Source organism: Staurois parvus, unplaced genomic scaffold (genome assembly GCF_062004578.1).
Source record: "Staurois parvus isolate SC_StPar_1 unplaced genomic scaffold, SC_StPar_1.0 ptg000677l, whole genome shotgun sequence".
Lineage (NCBI taxonomy): Eukaryota > Metazoa > Chordata > Amphibia > Anura > Ranidae > Staurois > Staurois parvus.
In genome coordinates this window covers 1-22,506 of record NW_028318473.1, presented here as the reverse complement: position 1 = coordinate 22,506, position 22,506 = coordinate 1, and the positions used below count along the sequence as shown (strand labels likewise).

The following is a 22,506-nucleotide window of genomic DNA, read 5'->3' as shown; positions in this document are numbered from 1 at the left end:
TCGGCTGGTTCAACTGAGACTGACCAAAATTCAAACCATCTATGGGCAGGCCGATTGTACCCAAGTCGATCCATCAATTGACTTGGGTAGAACCAGCATGTCAGATTTTCGGCATGTGATTATTGCCAGTGGCTATAGCCGCTAGCAATAATCACACACTCCGGGCAGGGACAACTACCCATGACCTCCCCCCTCACCCCTGCTGGGAGGACACAATAGCTCCACGGGAGGGATTCCCCCATCAACACTGACTGTGTTGATGGGGAAATCGAGTGATTTTCTTTCCTGCAACCCAAGTTTTCAGGAAAGAATATCACAGTATCTATAGATCACCTTAGTTCCTACTCTCTATACCATGGTGGGGAGGTGCCCAATCATTCCTAGGGTGGACTAGTCCCAAGAGGAAAAGGACAAGGCAGGCGAGAGGTGAGCAGACAGACCTGCCTGGTCATTTTAATCCCCAAGAATGCTTGTTGGGGGCTACTATCCCTCAGACATTGAATCACCACCCAATTAGGCCATTTAATGTTTATGAGCATCATCAATAACAGGACAGCTGCAGGGGGGTGTTGTAAAATAGATTAAATCAGAGTAAGGTTTAGGTCCCCTTTACCCAACATCCCATCCTCAATTTAATTTCTCCTCAATGCATCCGCTTCTACACAGCTCTTAACGTAGTGGTCAACATCTGTTTAGAAGCAAAAAAATCTCCAGGAGCTCTTTGAAACTGCCCCCACAGAGAGGATCTTCCCACAGAAGGACAAGACAATCCTTGAAGTCTTTGGACACTGGATTCCTCCCATCTCCAGTAAATCATATTTCTTCCTGCGGTAAACTCAGTGCTGCATGCTCTTGTCACCATAACAGGCTGAGTCATGCTGTCATATACGCAGACACCGCAAACCACAAAATGAAACTTGACTCTGACACAAAACACAATGCAAGGATCTCTTTAGTATTCTTAGAACATTTATCTCAGTGCTTCCTCTAGAGGATGATGGTCCATTCAATATCTGCTTTTATTACAGGCAGTAACCAATCCTTGAGCTTTCATTTGTTGTATATTGAAGGGATTTAAAACTGGGATAGGATAAGAGAGGTATAGGTTGCCCAAGTGAACCGATAACCTTCCCAACACTATTCACAATCTTTTATTCTCTCCAACACAGTCTCTGTTGGAGAGCTAGCCAGTGTCTCCTTGATGTACCACCCCAGACTCTAGATGAACTCCTCTTCACCCAGCAATCTACAGGTTTTCCTGAGCAGGGGATCTGGCTCTTGTCCCTTTAAGTGGATGAACAGTCACTAGTAGGGGGCCAATCTGGTTTCCCACCAGAGTGCTCCTTTCCCTATCCACCCAGGGGGTGCAGGTGTACTCAATCCTCTCCTGTACTGCTTGTAGGTTGGTTGCTGCTACCGGACCTATCAGTTGGGCTGCTCCTTCCCTGCCATACAGGTGGCCCTTTCTCAAGAGACCAGTGAGTTCCAAGTTTTCCACCTTTCCAGCTCCAGGCTTGCAGGTAGGCCCCATCCCACTAGGCCTCCTGGCAGTCTTATTCCTCCAGCCTCACATCTTCCTCCAACTCTCTACACCACTCCCACCACACTCCTGCTACTGAGCAGGCTCCTTCACTTTTTAAGGGAGTCCAGCCCCTTGCCAAGCCTTCTGTTTGGGATTGGCTGAGGTCCCTCAAGAGTGCAGCCAGCCACTCCTCAGATCCACCTACTCCCTCCAAGGCCGTCAGTCAAAAGCCTCAGAGCTGTGGGAAATTCCAGAGGGGCTGGCCTGCAGAGCCTCTCAGCCCTGACCAAAATTTGACCCTACTGGCTATTACACCTGAGCTGCCAACAGCTCCTGTCTAACCATTAGAATCTAGCTCCCTCTAGCTAAACAAGGAGGGTGCTTGTATCATTCCACCCACACTGCCTATTCATGTGGGGTGTGTGTGTATTGATAGATAAAGCTGTACCTTACAGGAAGCTGGTGTGTGAAATTGATCCCAAGGGCAGATTTGTATTCCTGTTGTGTAAGCTATATTCTGTTATCTGCGTCTTAGCAGTTGTAAATATACCTCCACCCTTTTCAGCTAATATCTTGAGACAATTGATAGAGTTTTTGCTTGATAAGCCTAATGTGCCATTGTTTGTGCTGGGTGACTTTAATGGGTATCTGGATCCCACTGGCTGCAGCGGGTCCCCAGGCTAGAGTGACTGTCCTTGGTTGTTTCTTGTCTGAGGTAGATTGGGTGGATTGCTGGCATACGCATTAGCCCACTTCCCGTCAGTTCTCCTGCTTCTCCTAAACCCATAGCACGCTTTCTTCATGGTAGCACAACAGATTGATGATTTATTTCATCATAATGATCTTCAAGTTGATCCTTTACTTACTAGGGATAAATTTAAGGCATTTCTTAGGGGAGTATTTGTGTCAGAAATATCTGTGATTAAAACTAAGACGAGGATGCATGAGGCCCAGGTTACCCAGCAGGCACAACTATTGGAGTGTACGTATATAGATAACCCAACTGAGTCTAACAAATAGGCATGGTCATCAGCGCAGGAGGTGCTTCTTCGCCTGACCAGTTGGCAGGCAGAGAGGAGGCGTTTCTTTACTAAACAAACTTTCTATGAGGAAGGTGAGCAGTCTGGCCGCTTGTTAGCCAAATTAATTCAGACTCAATAAAACCAAATGGGTCCTTGATTTCTTCAACGGGTAGATTGGTGAATACTCCCTCTGCTATTATGGAGGAGCTAGTTCAGTATTATACGGACCTCTACTCATCAAAATCTTCTTACACGTTTGAGACTTTGGACAAATATGTTCAGGATACGTACAATCTCCTCTGCCCAAAAATTACTCCTGGACTCACCTATTACAATAGAGGAGCTTGCCAGGGCGACCAGTCTGTTCCCCAATAATAAAGCCCCGGGGGAGGATGGTCTCCCAATGGAGGACTATAAGATATATGCGGATTCCATGTTGCCACGACATTAGCGGTGCTGCAGGCAGCCTATGACAGACGCACTCTACCAGACTCCATGATCAGGGCCAGAGTGGTACTGCTGCTGAAGCCAGACAAGGTGGCCACTGATCCCAATTCCGATAGACCTATCTCTTTGTTACAATCGGATGTGAAGATCCTAGCCAAAGTATTAGCACTTAGATTAAATAAAATCATCACCACAATAGTGCACCCTTATCAGGCAGACATCTAAGATGTCAATTTATGTAGATTATTTATTGATATGCAAACGCCTGCTGACAACATGGGTTCCAGAGCACTGTTGTCGCTTGATGCAACTAAGGCGTTTGATAGTGTAGAATGGGACTATTTGTGGAGGATTCTAGAGAAGTATGGATTGGCGAGCGTTTTATAACCTGGATAAAGCTTTTATATCATTCTCCCTGTGCAGCTACCAGACAAGGCGGAGCAGCTTCTCTAACTTTTCAGCTAGCTAGGGGTACCCAACAGGGTCGCCCCCTCTATCCATTATCGTTTGCATTGACCATTGAATCTCTGGCGGTGTGAATTCGGGCTAGTGAGGAGGTGGTGGGTTTTCGATATGGTAACACCCACGAGAAAATATTGTTGTATGCCAACGACATATTGCTTCTGCTTGGCGATACAGGCTCAGCCACTCATATAATCTCTCAATTTGGCAAATATTCTGGGCTAATAATTAACTGGTCTAAGTCAGCCCTGCTGCCACCTGATGGGGTCACGGACCCAGCAATGTCTACTTTCTGTCCAGTTATAATACCATCCTCCTTTAAATAACAGGGTATTCTCATTAGTTCCAATTTACTAGACTACTGCCTTTTAAATTTAGCCCCGTTGTTGACTCACTTTAAAGACAAGGTGAAGATATGGTCTAAGTTCTGGTTGTCTTTGGCAGGTAGAGCGAACCTTATAAAAATGATATTTATGCCCCAATTGCTGTATTTTCTTCACAATTCGCCAGTAATGATTCCACTGAAAGCCTTCACGATTATAAATACTAATTTTTGCTCCTTACTTTGGGGAAACCGCCCACCACGGATATGGATAGAACAGTTACAGCATCCTAAGGATAGAGGGGGGATAACTTTGCCCAATTCCTGGTTGTATTATCTGGTTAGCCAGGTGCAACATCTGCGTAAAAGGTATGGCAGAAGGAGGCACCACTAATGCCACAGCTAATGATTCTACGCTACAAGTTATGTTACATTCTACGGCCGCTGGTTCATTACCAGAAGGTCTTGAGGCTCAATCTTTTTGTAAACCAAATAAGTCCTTCCCTACCTATCAATTAATTCACAAAATTTGGGTCAAGATCAAGCAGCTGCAGCAGGTTACAAGTCACACCGCATATAGTCCCATATGGAATAATGCGGCATTACCAGAACTGGCCAAGCTACAATATGCCTCTAAGTGCAAATCCTATGGGATAACTCATTTGAATCATATATTTGAAAATGGTCAACTCATGTCATTTGATACATTGAAGTCCAGGTATAATTTACCGTGTACAATGCTATTTTATTACATGTAGTTAAAACATGCAGTTGCACCTCAAGGCCCACCAGCCTTATGGCACTCCTTCCCACCCCCATTTTCAATTATTTACACTCAGCTACAACTACTAAAGGGATTATTTCTCACTGCTATGTTATGCTTCTGTCAGATTACTTAGAAAAATACCCAAATAGGGCTAGTGGGCAGGAAGAGAGATGTGGGGGCTTTTCAGGAAGACCAGTGGGAGGCAGCTCTGCAGTCTATCCATCTTAGCTCGTTGACAGTTTCTCACCGCATATCACAACTGTATATTGTACTGATGGCTCACTGTACACCAGCTAAAATGTGTATGATGGGGCTATGCCAAGACCCTCTTTGTGGCAGATGTAAGCGGGACCATGGGGATCTTATCCACATGCTATTTCGGTGTCCAAAATTTCATCGATGCTGGGAGGAAGTGATCAACACTCCTAATTTGGTGTTTCAAACCAACCTACTTCTAGACCAGCAATGGGCAAACTACGGCCCGCGGGCCGTATACGGCCCGGCGGACCTTTTAATCCGGCCCGCGGAGCGTGGCAAACATCGGCTGTCAGAATGTGTGTAGGCGGGGCAGCGTGAGGAACGTGAGGGGAGCTAGGCTCCTCTCACAGTCCGCCCTGAAGACCGGAACGGCGCGGGAACACGGCGAGAGGAACGCGCGGAGCAAAGGTAAGTGAATTGACACAGGGGGGACTTGGCTTACTACTTAGGGGGGAATAGTACTGTGGGGGATGAAATACTATATGAGGGATGAATTAATATGGGGGATGAATTAATATGGGGAATGAATTACTATAGGGGGGATGAATTACTATAGGGGGGATGAATTACTATAGGGGGGATGAATTACTATAGGGGGATGAATTACTATAGGGGGATGAATTACAATATGGGGAATGAATTACTACATGGGGGATGAATTACTATATGGGGGATGAATTACTATATGGGGGATGAATTACTATATGGGGGATGAATTACTATGGGGGATGAATTACTATATGGGGGATGAATTACTATATGGGGGATGAATTACTATATGGGGGATGAATTACTAAATGGGGGATGAATTACTATGGGGGATGAATTACTATATGGGGGATTAATTACTATGCTTACTATGGGGGAATATTACTATACTTACTATGGATGACACATACACATCATTCATCTACTCTTGGTCCGGCCCCCGGGTCCAATATATGAACCCATTGCGGCCCTCAAGTCAAAAAGTTTGCCCACCCCTGTTCTAGACCCTAAACAATGTCTTAGGTATTTTAGATAATGTGACCCAAGATTTATACTAGAAGCCCTCTCCAAGGCCCTTTTCCAGGCATGCATGGCTATTCTTTTGCGTTGGAAATCAGAAACTCCCCCTACTATGGAGGATTGGAGGCAGAATATTGTAAGCTCGTAAGAGTAGGGCCCTCTTACCCCTCGTACATTGTTTGTTGTTGTTGTACTGTGCCATGTATTGTCCCCCCTATTGTACAGCGCTGAGCAAACCCTTTGGCGCTATATAAACTCGTAGTAATAATAATAATAATAATCTTGCGATACAAACCATATAAATGCTGCGCTACATTCAAACTTATTAAGTGAATGTGGAATCCAATGACACAAATCCAATATAGTGACAATAATAATGAAATAAATAATACGTGCTTACTAATAACAAAATTATCAAATAAAACACCCAAAAAGATGAAAAAACACAAACTTAAATCTATACACATGTGCATAAAAATACACATAGATATAGTTACATCACACGTGCAAATGTGAAGTGAAATAATGGTTGCTTATTAAACGCAAACAAAAAGTCCAATATAAAAATATTGAAGGTGAACAAAACTGTAAACGGTGTTTCCAATAATACTGTAAAGTGACCACAGGTGAAAACAAATCGTGCAGGTATCTGGGTGTAGATAGAGCTTATGAATCCAACCACCTTCTGGATTAGCCTCTCACCTCATCACTTCGACCCTTGCGGATCAAAGAGCAATAATGGATCCCTCTCACAGATCCTCCAGGCACCACAGCACTCCAAAAACGCTTTTCAGGATTTAATATTCCCACTCAAGCTCTTCTCCAGGTATAGGTGAAATATCAATCTCTCAGAACAAAACAGATGAATCCTCCCATAGTGTAGTATATTTATTATACCATAGGAACATAGGAACATAAAACTTTTTGGTAAAAAATTCCACTTACATAGCAGCCAGTCCACATGAGACCCTCATGCTCTCAGATGAGGATATATCTGTGTTTGTTGGGTGTACAGCTGAATAACAGGTGTACCAAGATGGCCGCCACGCCGGAAATACGTCACCGCGCTTACGCCGACGCGTTACGTCACAATAACACGTGACTTCATCAGGAGCCCTGATGAAGTCACGTGTTATTGTGACGTAACGCGTCGGCGTAAGCGCGGTGACGTATTTCCGGCGTGGCGGCCATCTTGGTACACCTGTTATTCAGCTGTACACCCAACAAACACAGATATATCCTCATCTGAGAGCATGAGGGTCTCATGTGGACTGGCTGCTATGTAAGTGGAATTTTTTACCAAAAAGTTTTATGTTCCTATGTTCCTATGGTATAATAAATATACTACACTATGGGAGGATTCATCTGTTTTGTTCTGAGAGATTGATATTTCACCTATACCTGGAGAAGAGCTTGAGTGGGAATATTAAATCCTGAAAAGCGTTTTTGGAGTGCTGTGGTGCCTGGAGGATCTGTGAGAGGGATCCATTATTGCTCTTTGATCCGCAAGGGTCGAAGTGATGAGGTGAGAGGCTAATCCAGAAGGTGGTTGGATTCATAAGCTCTATCTACACCCAGATACCTGCACGATTTGTTTTCACCTGTGGTCACTTTACAGTATTATTGGAAACACCGTTTACAGTTTTGTTCACCTTCAATATTTTTATATTGGACTTTTTGTTTGCGTTTAATAAGCAACCATTATTTCACTTCACATTTGCACGTGTGATGTAACTATATCTATGTGTATTTTTATGCACATGTGTATAGATTTAAGTTTGTGTTTTTTCATCTTTTTGGGTGTTTTATTTGATAATTTTGTTATTAGTAAGCACGTATTATTTATTTCATTATTATTGTCACTATATTGGATTTGTGTCATTGGATTCCACATTCACTTAATAAGTTTGAATGTAGCGCAGCATTTATATGGTTTATATTCACTTGATCACTGGTATATGATTTAATGCTAGCAGCTGTTTGGGGTTCATATATTTAATTTGTTTTAATTGTTTAAACACATTATTTGGAGCGCAGGAGGGTCTCACCACTATTGCTATAATCTTGCGATACAATCGCTTAATTTACCAACATCGCGGTGCCCAGGCAAATTTGAGAAACTTTGGGAAGCATGGTTGGCCACTCTGGTTTTAGCCCCATTGGATTTGACAATGCATAGGCTGTTGTAAATATCCTTTCAAGATGTGCTTTGCCTGTTGTATTATTCGCTTCGATTATCATGTAGGAAGATGTATCTGCTGTATTTTCCACTGGTCCACTGTTGGAGGGGAACATCTACTGCACTGTGTGTGGGGTTCTGCGTGTGCCTTTACTGCATAATAATACCACAAACTTCTTGTACTTGTTTGTTTATTGGGCAACTGGTAACAGTGGAAATTTTTTGTTAGTACTTTTGTTCTGTTTGTTAATGGCTGATTCTTTCATATTGTGTTATATTTTGTACTGCATTCTGTACTATGCATGCCTTAAACATTAATAAATAATATTTCTAATTAAAAAAAAAAAAGAAAAACTAGGAGGGTGCTACATTTGCATTAGATACGCCAATAGTGAGACCTCCCTGCCAGGATTCCTGACCGGTTCCTGCACAGCTAGGAGTTCTGGGTATCCAAAAAGTGGCAAGAGGCTGCAGTCCTGCTAAAAACCACAGTGACAAGAAGCTACAGTCCTACTAAAAAACACGGCGGCAAACCTGCTGAAACTGACTGAATGAAAAATCAGTATAAAGGAATTCAAGGAACAAAAATGGATTTTGTAAATTAAAGTTCAGCCAAAAGAAAAAAACAGAAACATGAGCACAAGAGACATAACTTACAGTTAGCAGGATGTGTCCTGTCTGCTAATGCCTCTTTTAACTAAAACTCTACTCCTTCCAGACACTACAGCTTATATGAAACAGTATCTATGAGCATAAGGGGCAGATTTTTCGATTATCCACTCATCCTCCAATCATAGATCATGTTTGATTAATTCACAGTCAGGGGCGGACTGACAACTCATGGGGCCCCCGGGCAATAGGGGATCATGGGGCCCCTGTGTTCTTGCCCAAACTCAAAAAAGCCTATGAAAAATGTACCAGGGGCATCTCATGGGGCCCCCTACTGACCCCGGGCCCTCGGGCAGTGCCCGAGTTTCCACATGGTCAGTTCGCCTCTGTTCACAGTATAGTGCAGCTTCTAAAAATAGAAAGGCAGGGTGGAAAGGACAGGCATGGTCAGGCTCTCTGAAGGATTACACCAGTAGGTGTGGGGGGGAAGGAAAGGAGAGAATTTCACCTAAAAGAGGAATATGCACAAGGGACATATCCTACCGACTGTAAGTTATGTCTCCTGTGTTGATTTTTCACTTAGGCTTTAAATATACAGTATATCTGAAAACAAAACTTTTATTTTAATTTTGGATGGAGTAGGTAGCATTAGAGCCCCCGTCTATGCCCCATTAAGCACATTTACCCTCTTTATTTGCCTTGTTGAAAGTTGTCCCTGGGACAGAAAGTGATGGGAAATCCAAAATTGTACAGCTGTCACCACAACAGGAACATGGAGGAAATCCTGTCACCTGTAGTCCAAACTTCCTAAGAGGGTTTCCCCTCACTTTTGGGAGATTTGCTCTCACTTCCTGTTGAGCCTCTGGGAGAAGAAGTGAAGGGAAATCTCTTCACAATGGGATACAGAGAAAAAAAAGGAAGTATCACAATATATCCCTAACACTGGCAACACCTAAACCCATAATTTGGGCACCCCAGGTTTTGAGGGTCTAACTGTGCAGTGTTATATATATATGTAGTTCATGTAGATCAATACTGTGTGTTGACTTCCTTGCATATAGCTATGGCCTACACTACATACTTCTTTTGTTGGGCCTTGTGGCCACAGAGCAGCCTGGATTTCTTCCAGTAGTGTTTCCAACTAAACAATTCCCATGGTTTTACTGAACAACCTATCAGGTGGCCTCGATATTACCACACAGGGGGCACAAAGCAGTGTCCATTGGGCTTGCAAATAGCAACTTTGAGAAATCAGCATTTATTAAACCCAAATTGCTATAGGGAGACATTCCTAAGGTGGAGGTATATGCGACACCTTATGCTCTCAGTGACAGCAGCTGCTTATTGTTTCCAGATATGCATTTTTTCTTGTATATGCAGTAGAATATATGGAAAGACTTATCTTGATTCATACCTGACGAATGTAGTACAGTATGTTTTACTATGATTACTACTCTATCAGCCATGGATCTGACATACCTGTAGTTCCTCTTCAGTCCCGGCACAGAAGCGATGCACAGGATTCGGGCAGAGCATACTGCGATACAGGCCTCTACTGTTGGCTCATTTCTGATACTGAGGAGGCAGACCTGACCCACATATCCATCGCTGTTACACACCCAGACCTCATGGACGTTGTCTGAACTGCTATGAATGGGGGAGGCACAGGAGAACTGTCGGGAAAAGAAGCAGGTCAGTGAGACGATATACAGTATGAAAAGACATTCAGGTTTGTCCAGTAAATCAGCCCTAAAAAAAATAAGGATGGCCTATCTACTAATGGTAACCAATCACAATTCACTTAACTACTGACAGGTCAATAATTTATTAGATTTGATTGGTTGTTCTGGGTTCTGCATTAACCAACACCATTACTCTTTACATGATTTTTCCTGAAAAAGCCCAAAGGTGAGAGATACACTCTACACTCAAATATAACAAACAAACCCTAAATATATATTAATAGTTCATCTCTGCAATGTAAGCTAAGTGATATACAGTGAGGAACAGAAGTATATGAACAGCCTGTGATTTTGCAAGTTCTCCCACTTAGAAATCATGGAGGGGTCTGAAATTCACATTGTCGGTTCATTCCCACGAGGTGAGATCTTGCATGGAGCCCCAGTCCGAGGGAGACTGACAGTCGTCTTTAGCCTCTTCCATTTTCTAACAATTGCTCCAACATGATCTATTTTCACCAAGCTGCTTGGCAATTGCCCCGTAGCCCTTTCCAGCCTTGTGGAGGTCCACAATTTTGTCTCTGGTGTCTTTTGACAGCTCCTTTGTCTTGCCCATGGTAGTAGTTGGCGTCTGACTGACTGTGGGGTGGCCAGGTGTCTTTAAAGAGCTCAGACAGGTGCTACTAAGTTAGATTAATGAATGGAGTAGAGGTGGACTTTTTAAAGGCACAGTAACAGGTCTTTGAGAGCCAGAATTCTTGCTGTTTCTTAGGTGTTCAAATACTTATGTTCAGCAGTGCAAGACAAATAAATTCTTTAAAAATCATACAATGTGATTTCCTGAATTTTTTTTTTAAATTCTGTCTCTCAGAGTGGGAATGCACCTACAATGTGAATCTCAGACCCCTCCATGATTTCTAAGTGGGAGAACTTGCAAAATCGCAGGGTGTTCAAATACTTCTGTTCCTCACTGTATATACACAGTGCTCTCATCAGCATAAACGAGTACACCCCTATTGAAAAGTAAGATTTTAATCAATATTTCAATGAACACAAAAACAATTTTCACGATTTTGACAAAACTGAGTTTTTTATAGAACATTTGTTTAGCTCATTACATTAACGTAAGTTAAATAATATAACTTAGATTTCAAGATCTTCAGTTTTACTCAAATTATTTGATGCAAAAATGAATACACCCCACAACAAAAACTACTCCATCTAGTATTTTGTATGACCTCCATGATTTGCAAGGACAGCACCAAGTCTTCTAGAATGGAATGAACAAGTTGGCGACATATTGCAACATCCATCAGTGTGTGCAAACCTGGACAAAAACTACAGGAAACGTCCGACCTCTGTAATTGCAAAGAAAGGCTTCTGTACCAAATATTAACACTGATTTTCTCAGGTGTTCAAATACTTCTGTTCAGCAGTGCAAGACAAATACATTCTTTACAAATCATACAATGTGATTTCCTGAATTTTTTTTAAATTCTGTCTCTCCGAGTGGGAATGCACCTACAATGTGAATTTCAGATCCCTCCATGATTTCTAAGTGGGAGAACTTGCAAAATTGCAGGGTGTTCAAATACTTCTGTTCCTCACTGTAACAAATATGTTTTTGTTATTTTAATGCAGATATATACCTGTGTGAAATATGATAAAGCTGCCTATTAAGAGCCTAAAACAGAAGCGATCAGCCTGTCAGAGTATGTGGAATAACAAAATCTGAAACTGGGATCAACCAACAATACAATCCTGCACAACTATTTATGTGTGCAAGAACAAAATATCCCACAATAATGACACACAGACACTAGGATGGGCCCTACATTAATGCCATACAGACACTGGTGTGGACCCTACATTAATGACATACAGACACTAGTGTGGACCCTACATTAATGACATACAGACACTAGGATGGACCCTACATTAATGACATACAGACACTAGGATGGACCCTACATTAATGACATACAGACACTAGTGTGGACCCTACATTAATGACATACAGACACTAGGATGGACCCTACATTAATGATATACTGACACTAGTGAGGACGCTACATTAATGATATACAGACACTAGTGTGGACCCTACATTAATGATATACAGACACTAGTGTGGACCCTACATTAATGACATACAGACACTAGTGTGGACCCTACATTAATGATATACAGACACTAGGATGGACCCTACAATAATGACATACTGCCACTAGGATGGACCCTACATTAAATGACATACAGACACTAGGTTGTGCCCTACATTAATGATATACAGACGTTAGGATAGACCCTACATTAATGACATACAGACACTAGGATGCACCCTACAATAATAACATACAGACACTAGGTTGTGCCCTACATTAATGACAAACTGACACTAGGATGGACCCTACATTAATGACATACAGACACTAGGGTGTGCCCTACATTAATGACTGTCACTATGGTGGACCCTACATTAATGATATACAGACACTAGGATGGACCCTACATTAATGATATACAGACACTAGGGTGTGCCCTACATTAATGACACACTGTCACTATGGTGGATCCTACATTAATGATATACAGACACTAGGATGGGCCCTACATTAATGACATACAGACACTAGGATGGACCCTACATTAATGATATACAGACACTAGTGTGGACCCTACATTAATGATATACAGACACTAGGATGGACCCTACATTAATGACATACTGACACTAGGATGGACCCTACATTAATGACATACAGACACTAGGATGGACCCTACATTAATGACATACAGACACTAGGATGGACCCTACATTAATGATATACAAAGACTAGGGTGGACCCTACATTAATGACACACTGACACTAGGATGGACCCTACATTAATGACATCCAGACACTAGGATGGATCCTACATTAATGACATACAGACACTAGTGTGGACCCTACATTAATGATATACAGAGACTAGGATGGACCCTACATTAATGACACACTGACACTAGGGTGGACCCTACAATAATGACACACAGACATTAGGATGGACCCTACATTAATGACATACAGACACTAGTGTGGACCCTACAATAATGACATACAGACATTAGGATGGACCCTAAATTAATGACACACTGACACTAGGGTGGGCCCTACATTAAAGACACATTGACAGTAGGGCAAGTGGCACAATAATGACACATTGACACCAGGGGACATCCCACAATAACAACAGTGACACCAGGGGACATCCCCCAATAATGACACGTTGACATCAAGGGACATACAACAATCACACACTGACACTACAGAATATCACATAATAATGCCACACTGACATTAGGAGAAGTTCCACAATAATGACACACTCACAGTAGAGAAGGTCTAACAATAATGATACACTGACACACCGATAGAACCCAATCGTAACACTAACCACAACATGTACAAATGACAGTTGAATGATTCCCAACACTAACAAATCATTAGTGGACTATAATCACAGCTGAACAGTTTATCTATATGTCCTTTTGGGCCTGTGTCTGAGGAGTCACAGTAATTGGGGAAGGCATCAAAGTGCAATTACAACATGAGATTCCTTGTTCTTCATTTACTATTTTTCTTCTCTTTTTTGGGTATTTGTGAATAAATCTGAAAGCAAAAATCAAAGAGAAAGGATGAGGGCTGCATAAGCCTCTTCCTCTGCAGGATCTTGATTGGTGGTCTGCATAGTGCAGTGAATTGCTGAACATAAAAGCAAAGCACAAAAAGACAGCATGTATCCGCCAATGGTCTGAATTTAATAACTACAAGAATGTGGTTGGGAGCCTATGGGTGGAGCCTGTATGAAAGGCATCACCAGTGACCGGTCTCTTGAGTTCTAAATACATCTACACACCTGTCATGTTGCTCATGTCTGGTTCAGACACAGATAGGGGGAAAAAAATCCGCATTTCAATTCACTGCATTTATGGAGTGATATTTTCTTGGAATTTGCACTTGAGGAAAAGCAAGCAGGAAAGGGAAAACAATTAAGGAAAAAATGCAGATATTTTTCTTTAGCCATACCTGCATTCCACTGCGTGTCTTCATGATGGGGATGGCCTTCAGGAATTCTGGGTCTAGGCGGTTCTTGCTGGAAGCTGCGAAGAGAAGAGAAGAATCAGAAATTTAAGGAAGAAATTAAATACAAAAAATGAAAGGTGTGCTAACGTCTTTTTTTATTTTTGGTGTATTTATATCCAAAAACACGCTCCCCCACTCTCCAGATCAAACTCCTTAAAAACTGACATAAATCAGATGCAGAAACATAGCTTTGTATTGCCGCAGCCTGTCTAGCACAGACAATGTGTAGATGCTGCTGCACTTTTGCTGTCTGTACTTCAAATTCAAACTCCAAGGTGTGATTTAAAACACAGGATTCCACCAAACACTGAATCAATAGCATTGGTGGGAATGATCCTATGCGATTCCTGTAGAGTATTATGGATTACCCAGCTTCTTTTTGGCCTCTTCGAAAGCTTGCTCGAAGTGCAGCCTGGCATCTGGGCTGCTGAATTCAAATATGAAGGACTCGGTGCCGTCAGCCTTGGTGGTGGTCAACTCCACTTTGTTTGGCGGGAATGACATAGAGTAGGAGAGGGACTGCTTTTCCGCCAGCTCGCGATGCACAGAGGCCATCATGTCTTTGATGACATCATCAAGGCTCTGCCAAAACAAGAATGTATTACACAATAGAGAAATACAGTAATCTAGCTATACAGAGGAGCTGTTCACCATTAAAGTAGATGTAAATGCTAATTGTGTGTTCTGTGTATCAATATAAAACACTTTATTTTATTTGCTGTTGCATCTGAATGTTACTGATGTCTTGCAGCCACTTTCAGTCTGCATGCACTCCCGCTATAGTTTCAGGCATTTTTAGGCTGGGTTTCTTGATGGTGACAACAGTGGACCATGCCAGTGAAATGAGTGATGTGTAGAGTGCAGAAAGGTAATTAAAAGTGAGTTGGGGTGCGCTTTCAAGAGACTCTCACTTTGTTCAGAATTCTTCCTTTAGACCACAACAGAAAAGCAGCACAAAAAAACATATCATGGTGAAATGGCTCCTATCATATGACTAGCCATGCAAGCTCATGTGGGGAAAGGTATTGGAACAGTGACTCTCTAGTCACTGACAGCTACTGAGGGTTGTATAAAACTATAACCTGTGTATATGTACTCCTAAACTGGACAGCCCATAGATCATGTGTCAAATGCAAGGCCCATAGGCTGAATGAGTCCCCCCAGGGCATTTCATGTGGTCCTCGCACCTCACCTGCAGGCAGCTGTGGTACCCCCTTCCTCTCTGCCCCATCTTATCTCAGCAGTCAGCAGCAGAGAAGAGGACAGGACTCCTCCGCCAGATCCATTGATTTCATGCAGCCATGGAGAGGATCGTCTTTTGCCCCCCCACCTCCCATTCCCTCAGCAGTTGGCATAAGAAGACGTCGGAACTACTTCTACAGATCCTGAACCTATCTGTGCGGCTGCATGACTCTCTCATCTCTACCTCTCCTGGTCTCAGCATTCAGCAGACTCCAGCAGCTGACTCCATCCCTCCTCTGGTCCTTCTCCATACACTGTACTTTCTGCTTCCCAGCTCCCCCCAGCAGCAGCACAAGGTAAGGGAGGTGCACTGTGGGGTAGTGGGGTGCTCTGGAAATCTAATCCTTCAGATGCAACTGACCCTTTGAGGGCAATCATAATACTCATGTGGCCCGCAATGAAACTGAGATTGATGCCCCTGCCATAGATGATCTAGGTATTTTCGTTTAACCAGCAAGTTAAAGGATAAGTTGACCCTTCAAAAAAAAAAAAAATAATAATAATAAATGCACATTTTAATGCAGGCAAAGAATGTGCATTTATTTTTTGCTGTAGGAGTCTGTAAGGCATTGCACCAGTGATCAGCAGATTGCTAATGCCATGCAGGACTCCTGCAGACCTGTCAGTGTATCTGATCGCTTGTACCTCGTACGGGCAAACCGATACTTACCGATAGAAAGACAAGTCAGTCATTCATAACATGTTACATTTTACACCTTGTATATGGATATAACATGTAATGAAAGGTGAACATATCCTTTAAATGAAAAAAAAAATACTTAATTCTCCCACCCCCACACTCGATAAGGATGGGGGAATCCTCCTTACTGAGCCACTATATTCTGTTCCCTGTTGAATCAGACGAACTTCGATCCATGTATAAAATAAGTAGATGTGAGCGCACAAGAGGTAGAAGCAGCTGTGCACAAGGTAACCATATGAAACCTCTAGAAGACAGTATAAATTTGATGTGCAGTGCTAAAAATAATTGTAATGAAAGTTAAAATCAGAAATATGATCTAAAATGACATATATGCAGTTCATAAAGTGACTTGAAGTGCTCCAATATTCCTATATCCTCCTGAGGACAAGATACTGTGCATACAGGTGTGTAAGGAATGCGCACTCACCAGAACGCGTAAGTTAATGAGCGTTTGTATATTATCTCCTGATGTCATCTAATGGTCTGGGTAATGCCGGAATCCAGTAAACTCCCTCATGTGGTCCTGGGACTTAGTAGCAGAGCATCAGGATGGTCCAGAGTTCCCCTTAGGGGATAGATTTGCGCAACTCTCAAGGTGTTATGGAGGCTCCCTCTCTGGTGGTCAGGTGGTGGGTAGCTGTAAATTAATACTCCCCAGGGGAGATAAGGCAAAGACATCTCCATAGTGTAGTACTGGTAAGAATTTATTGAAGCGTATGCGAATATCCAAGTATATATACAGCTAAAGGAAGCAGAGTAACTGTAACATGGACGGTTTGTTTTAGCTGTATATATACTTGGATATTCGCATACGCTTCAATAAATTCTTAACAGTACTACACTATGGAGTTGTCTTTGCCTTATCTCCCCTGGGGAGTATTAATTTACAGCTACCCACCACCTGACCACCAGAGAGGGAGCCTCCATAACACCTTGAGAGTTGCGCAAATCTATCCCCTAAGGGGAACTCTGGACCATCCTGATGCTCTGCTACTAAGTCCCAGGACCACATGAGGGAGTTTACTGGATTCCGGCATTACCCAGACCATTAGATGACATCAGGAGATAATATACAAACGCTCATTAACTTACGCGTTCTGGTGAGTGCGCATTCCTTACACACCTGTATGCACAGTATCTCGTCCTCAGGAGGATATAGGAATATTGGAGCACTTCAAGTCACTTTATGAACTGCATACATGCCATTTTAGATCATATTTCTGATTTTAACTTTCATTACAATTATTTTTAGCGCTGCACATCAAATTTATACTATATTCGATCCATGTATGGCTGGCTTTAACCTCTATGTTTGTACAGATTTCCAAACAGCAAATCCTGTGCAGAACTTATCTACATTGCTAATCATCTTCTGTGACAACACCATGCTTGTTATGTGTTTTGCTGGCTGTGTCTAGACGCAGAGGTGTACACTGGAATTAGACAAAATTCTAATTAGGTTTTTGACCCGTGTTGCTCTACGCTGTTCTACAACCGTTCCTGAGTAAAACAAATGACTTGTTTATCTGTCCTGTTGGCAGATAGAAAAAAGTGTTTACACACATGGAGTAAGCACTTTGGCGTGTTTGTATATGGAATCATCTGCATGGGCCAATTACCATCAGTGGGTGGCTCACTACAGGCTGACTCACATGAGAAAAAAAAAAAAAAAGCTGCTTCGAAAATCCTTACCAAGCAGAAGGGGATTTGTTCGTACAAAGGGCCACACACACTCCTAGGAAGTTATAAGTCAAGGGTGTTCAACTCATGGCCCAAGAGATTCAGCATGCGGCCCGTGCATGTGTGGAGGGACACTGTGCAAGCATAGAAGCCACAGTGGCCGACAGGGACAAGCTAGGCACATGCATGTATGGAGGGATGCCATGCAAGCACAGCAGCTGCAGCGGCACAGGCATGTCCAGAGGGATGTTATGTTTGTAATAGCACTGGCAGCAGCAAATGCATGGACTCCTGAAAGTGCCAGGCAATAAATGCCACATGGCTGTATCTAGGGGGTGGTGGGGTGGGCTGTGCCCTCCCAGATTTCAGCTGTGACCCCAAAGCCCCCTGCTCAAAACCTCCCCTCTATCTCCCCACACAGCACATACCAGGGTTACCAACCATCATAAAATTCAAGAACAGTTTAAAATCTATGATTTATACATCTCTCCATGAATGTGTGTCTGTGACAGACATGCAGTCTGCATGTCCATATTGGACATTTACAGACAGATGCAAAAATTACGGATTTTACAAACTATCTGTGAATTTACAGACAGTTGGCAACCCTGGCACACAGTCTACAGTTGAAATCCAATCCCCTTATCTATTATTTTTTAAATTCTAGCATGGATTCCACATTGCAAAATAAACCCACAAAAAAAGACAAGTTGCGGATGAAGGAAGATTGTACTAGGAAATGTATTACTCACATAGGTACATTATCTTTATGAGTTATCTTTAACTTGTGATATGCTCAAACTGTTCTGCTCATCGGCTATCCTTATTCTCAATCATGGGAGGACTGACCATTTGGAAACTCGGGCAGAGCCCGAGGGCCCAGGGTCAGTAGGTGGCCCCATGAGATGTCCCTGGTACCTTTTTCATAGGCTTTTTTGAGTTTGGGCAAGGACACAGGGGTCCCATGATCCCCTATTGCCCGGGGGCCCCATGAGTTGTCAGTCCGCCCCTGTTCTCAATGTATTTTATGCGTGGCCTAAGACAATTCCTTTTCTTCCAATGTGGCCCAGGAAGGTCAAACAGTTGAACACCCTTGTTATAAGTAATGCAACCAGTTCAGGCATCAGATGATTGGGTAGCAATCTGTCAATGTCAGAGATAAAGACAACAGATGCACTGGAGAGTGCATATAAACAACTTTTTGAAAGATGAATTTAGTATAAAAGGCCCTCCCAAAAGGGAAGCTTACCACAAGGTTGAAAGCCTCACTACTATCCTTCCTAAAATCTCCAAACTATCACTCAGAGATTCCAGCAGGAAGATGAACAAAGAGTGGACGTCAAAGCTGGAACAGACATTGGAAGGGTGAGTTGCTAATCACACCAACTTGCCCAGGAATAACAAGCCTCTGTTAAGGGATCAAGGTGAGGCTTACCTTGCAGAAAGAAAGGAACCTCCACTTTCCGCATTTTGGGACACAACTTCTTCATCAAACATGTTGGCCAAGTGAAGAAGTAGCCTGATAAAGGGTCTCTGCCCCAAAACAGATCAGTGGAAGTACCCCTCTCTCTACAAAGTAGAGAGAGGGGTACCTCCACTAACGTATTTCAGGGCACAGCCCTTTCATCAGAAAGTTAAAACATGTTGACCCAGTCAAGACATTTGTCTGATGAAGGGGTTGTGCCCCAAAATGCATCAGAGGAGGTACCATCTCTGCAAGATAACCCAACTTATCCACTTAACAAATGTCTATTATTCCTGGGCAAAATTGGTGTGATCAGTGGCTCACCCCTCCAGTGTCTATTCCAGCTTTGACATCCACTGTCTGTCCCTCTTCCTGCCGGTATCTCTGAAGGATAGTTTGGCGATTCTAGAAAGAACATGGTTGTTGTGAGGCTTTCATATGCTTGTGATCAAGCCTTTATTTTTTAGTTCTTTTTATATAACAGGTCAAGGATTAAGGTCAATGGAAAGACTGGGTTATCAACAATGGAAGAGAGTACAGGCAGATGTTTCCCCTCTCTCGGGACTGCTACCTTATCTTCACAGAAAAGGTGGCACGGAGATTTCTCCAAACACTGGACAAACCTTTTTCTTTCAGGGGGCATGGTTGCACAGATTCCTCCTAGAATTAAAGGAGGAAGCATCTGTTTAATGGTCAATTATTGTCTCACCTGGTGAGGAAAGCTGAGAGTTTCTGACAGTTTGCTGATTTGCCCCATGGTGCTAAGATCTTCATCCAGTCGGCTGATAATCTTCTGAATACTGTCTCGATTCGAGGCTTGGGATGTCCCTGAGTAAAGAGATTATATTTTAATATTAATGGTTTAAAAGTTTTTTTTGTTACAAGGCTATAGATAGATCAGTGAATACAAACTGGTGCTTGAAATCTAAATCCCAACAACCATACCATTTTATTTATTTTTTGGGGATTTCAGGTATAGAGGGGAAATGGTTTACTTCTTCATTGCTGTCTGTATGTCCATTCAATAATCTTTATTGAAATGTTCCAAGTGAAGGTATACAAACATTTCATATAGATACACCAGCATTGAAAGCTGTACAGGGATCATGAACAGCCAACTTACATTTAGCTACATCAATCAGTCATAAGGCATATAGAACAGTACAAAATAAAGCATAATTCACTTCTAAATGTGACTGGCCTTTTTTCAGATATTTAAAAATCCAGAGGGAGAGAGATAGGATACAGACAGAAGAAAAAGGGTCGGGGAGGGTTGAGGGGTCTGTAGCCAGGAGAACAGGTCAAGCCATGGGTAGCCTTTCGTGCAGGACCTATATTTTTTTTTAGTGAGCAGGTGTCTGTCAATTTCTGAAGGTAGATAGAAATAGATCCACAGGGACTACATCTGTTTTAAAGAAGGCCAATCTATCATCATACATCACAGTCATTCTATCATTGAGCAACATCCAGGAAACCCTGAATCTGAGAACCTGAGAATGGAGGTCAGCAGACTTCCAGATCTTTGCTATAGTTTGGTGGCTGTAAAAATTAATGAAAGGAAGGGAGGGCTGGGTGGAAGAAAGGAAGGGAGGGGCGGATGGGTGGGTGTAAGGGAGGGAGGGGTGAGTGGAAGGAAAAAAGGGGTGGATGGAAGGAAGAAAGGAAAGAAGGGGTGGATGAAAGGAAGGAAGGGAGGGAGGGGTGGATGAAAGGAAGGAAGGAAAGGGAAAAGAAGGGAAGGGAAAGGGTGGATGGAAGGGAGGATGGAAGGAAGGGAGGGGTAGAAGGAAGGGAGGGGTAGAAGAGAGGGAAGGAAGGCAAGGAAGGCAAGGAAGGAAGGGAGGGAGGGAAGGAAGGGAGGGAGGGAAGGAAGGGAGGAAGGAAGGGTGGAAGGAAGGAAGGGTGAAAGGGGGGAGGGAAGGAAGGGTGGAAGGAAGGAAGGAAGGAGGGAGGGAGGAGAGGAAAGGGAGGAAGGGAAAAGGAAGGAAGGGAGGGAGGGAAGGGAAGGGAAGGGAGGGAGGAGAAAGGAAGGGAAGGGAGGGAGGGGAGGGAGGGAGGGAAGGGAAGGAAAGGGAAGGGGGAAGGGAAGGAAAGGGAAGGGGGGAAGGGAGGGAGGAGGGAAGGAAGGAAGGAAGGAAGGGAAGGAAGGAAGGGAGGGAGGGAGGGAGGGAGGGAAGGGTGGAAGGAAGGGGAAGGGTGAAAGGGAGGGGAAGGGTGAAAGGGAAGGAAGGAAGGAAGGAAAGAAGGAAGGGAAGGAAGGAAGGGAAGGAGGGAAGGGTGGAAGGGAAGGGAGGGAAGGGTGGAAGGGAGGGAGGGAAGGGGGAAGGAAGGGAGGGAAGGGTGGAAGGGGTAGATGGGTGGAAGGAAATTATAAAAGGAAGGAAGGGGTGGATGGAAGGAAGAAAGGAAAGAAGGGGTGGATGGAAGGAAGGGGTGAATGGAAGGGGTGGATGGAAGGAAGGAAGGGGTGAATGGAAGGGGTGGATGGAAGGAAGGGGTGGATGGAAGGAAGGAAGGGAAGGAGGGTTGAATGAAAGGAAGGGTTGGAAGGAAGGAAGGAAGGAAGGAAGGAAGGAAGGGAGGGAGGGAGGGAGGGAGGGAGGGGTGGAAGGAAGGGGTAGATGGAAGGATAGAAGGAAGGAAGGGGTGGATGAAAGGAAGGGAGGGAGGGGTGGATGAAAGGAAGGGAGGGAGGGGTGGATGAAAGGAAGGGAGGGAGGGGTGGATGAAAGGAAGGAAGGGAGGGAGGGTTTAATGAAAGCAAGGGTTGGAAGGAAGGAAGGAAGGAAGGAAGGGAGGGAGGGGTGGATGGAAGGAAGGGGTAGATGGAAGGATAGAAGGAAGGAAGGAGTGGATGAAAGGAAGGAAGGAAGGAAGGGGTGGATGAAAGGAAGGAAGGAAGGAAGGGGTGGATGAAAGGAAGGAAGAAAGGAAGGAAGGGCTGGGTGAATGGAAGGAAGGGGTGGATAGAACGAAGGAAGGAAGGGGTGGATGGAAGGAAGGAAGGGGTGGATG

The 22,506-nt window shown here is 43.4% G+C and overlaps 1 protein-coding gene across 1 annotated transcript in view; it reads right to left on the bottom strand.

Annotated features, from left to right (window-relative positions):
• Nucleotides 1-20,319, bottom strand: part of LOC149447669 (rho guanine nucleotide exchange factor 17-like) — a gene marked incomplete at its 5' end in the record, with an annotated part of 60,666 nt that extends 40,347 nt beyond the window's left edge. Inside the window, 4 exons of the mRNA XM_089652237.1 lie at nt 10,075-10,268; nt 14,345-14,418; nt 14,770-14,983; nt 20,201-20,319. Coding sequence (XP_089508363.1) covers nt 10,075-10,268; nt 14,345-14,418; nt 14,770-14,983; nt 20,201-20,319 — 601 coding nt within the window. The remainder of the gene's footprint in view (nt 1-10,074; nt 10,269-14,344; nt 14,419-14,769; nt 14,984-20,200) is intronic.
• Between the last annotated feature and the right edge of the window lie 2,187 nt (nt 20,320-22,506).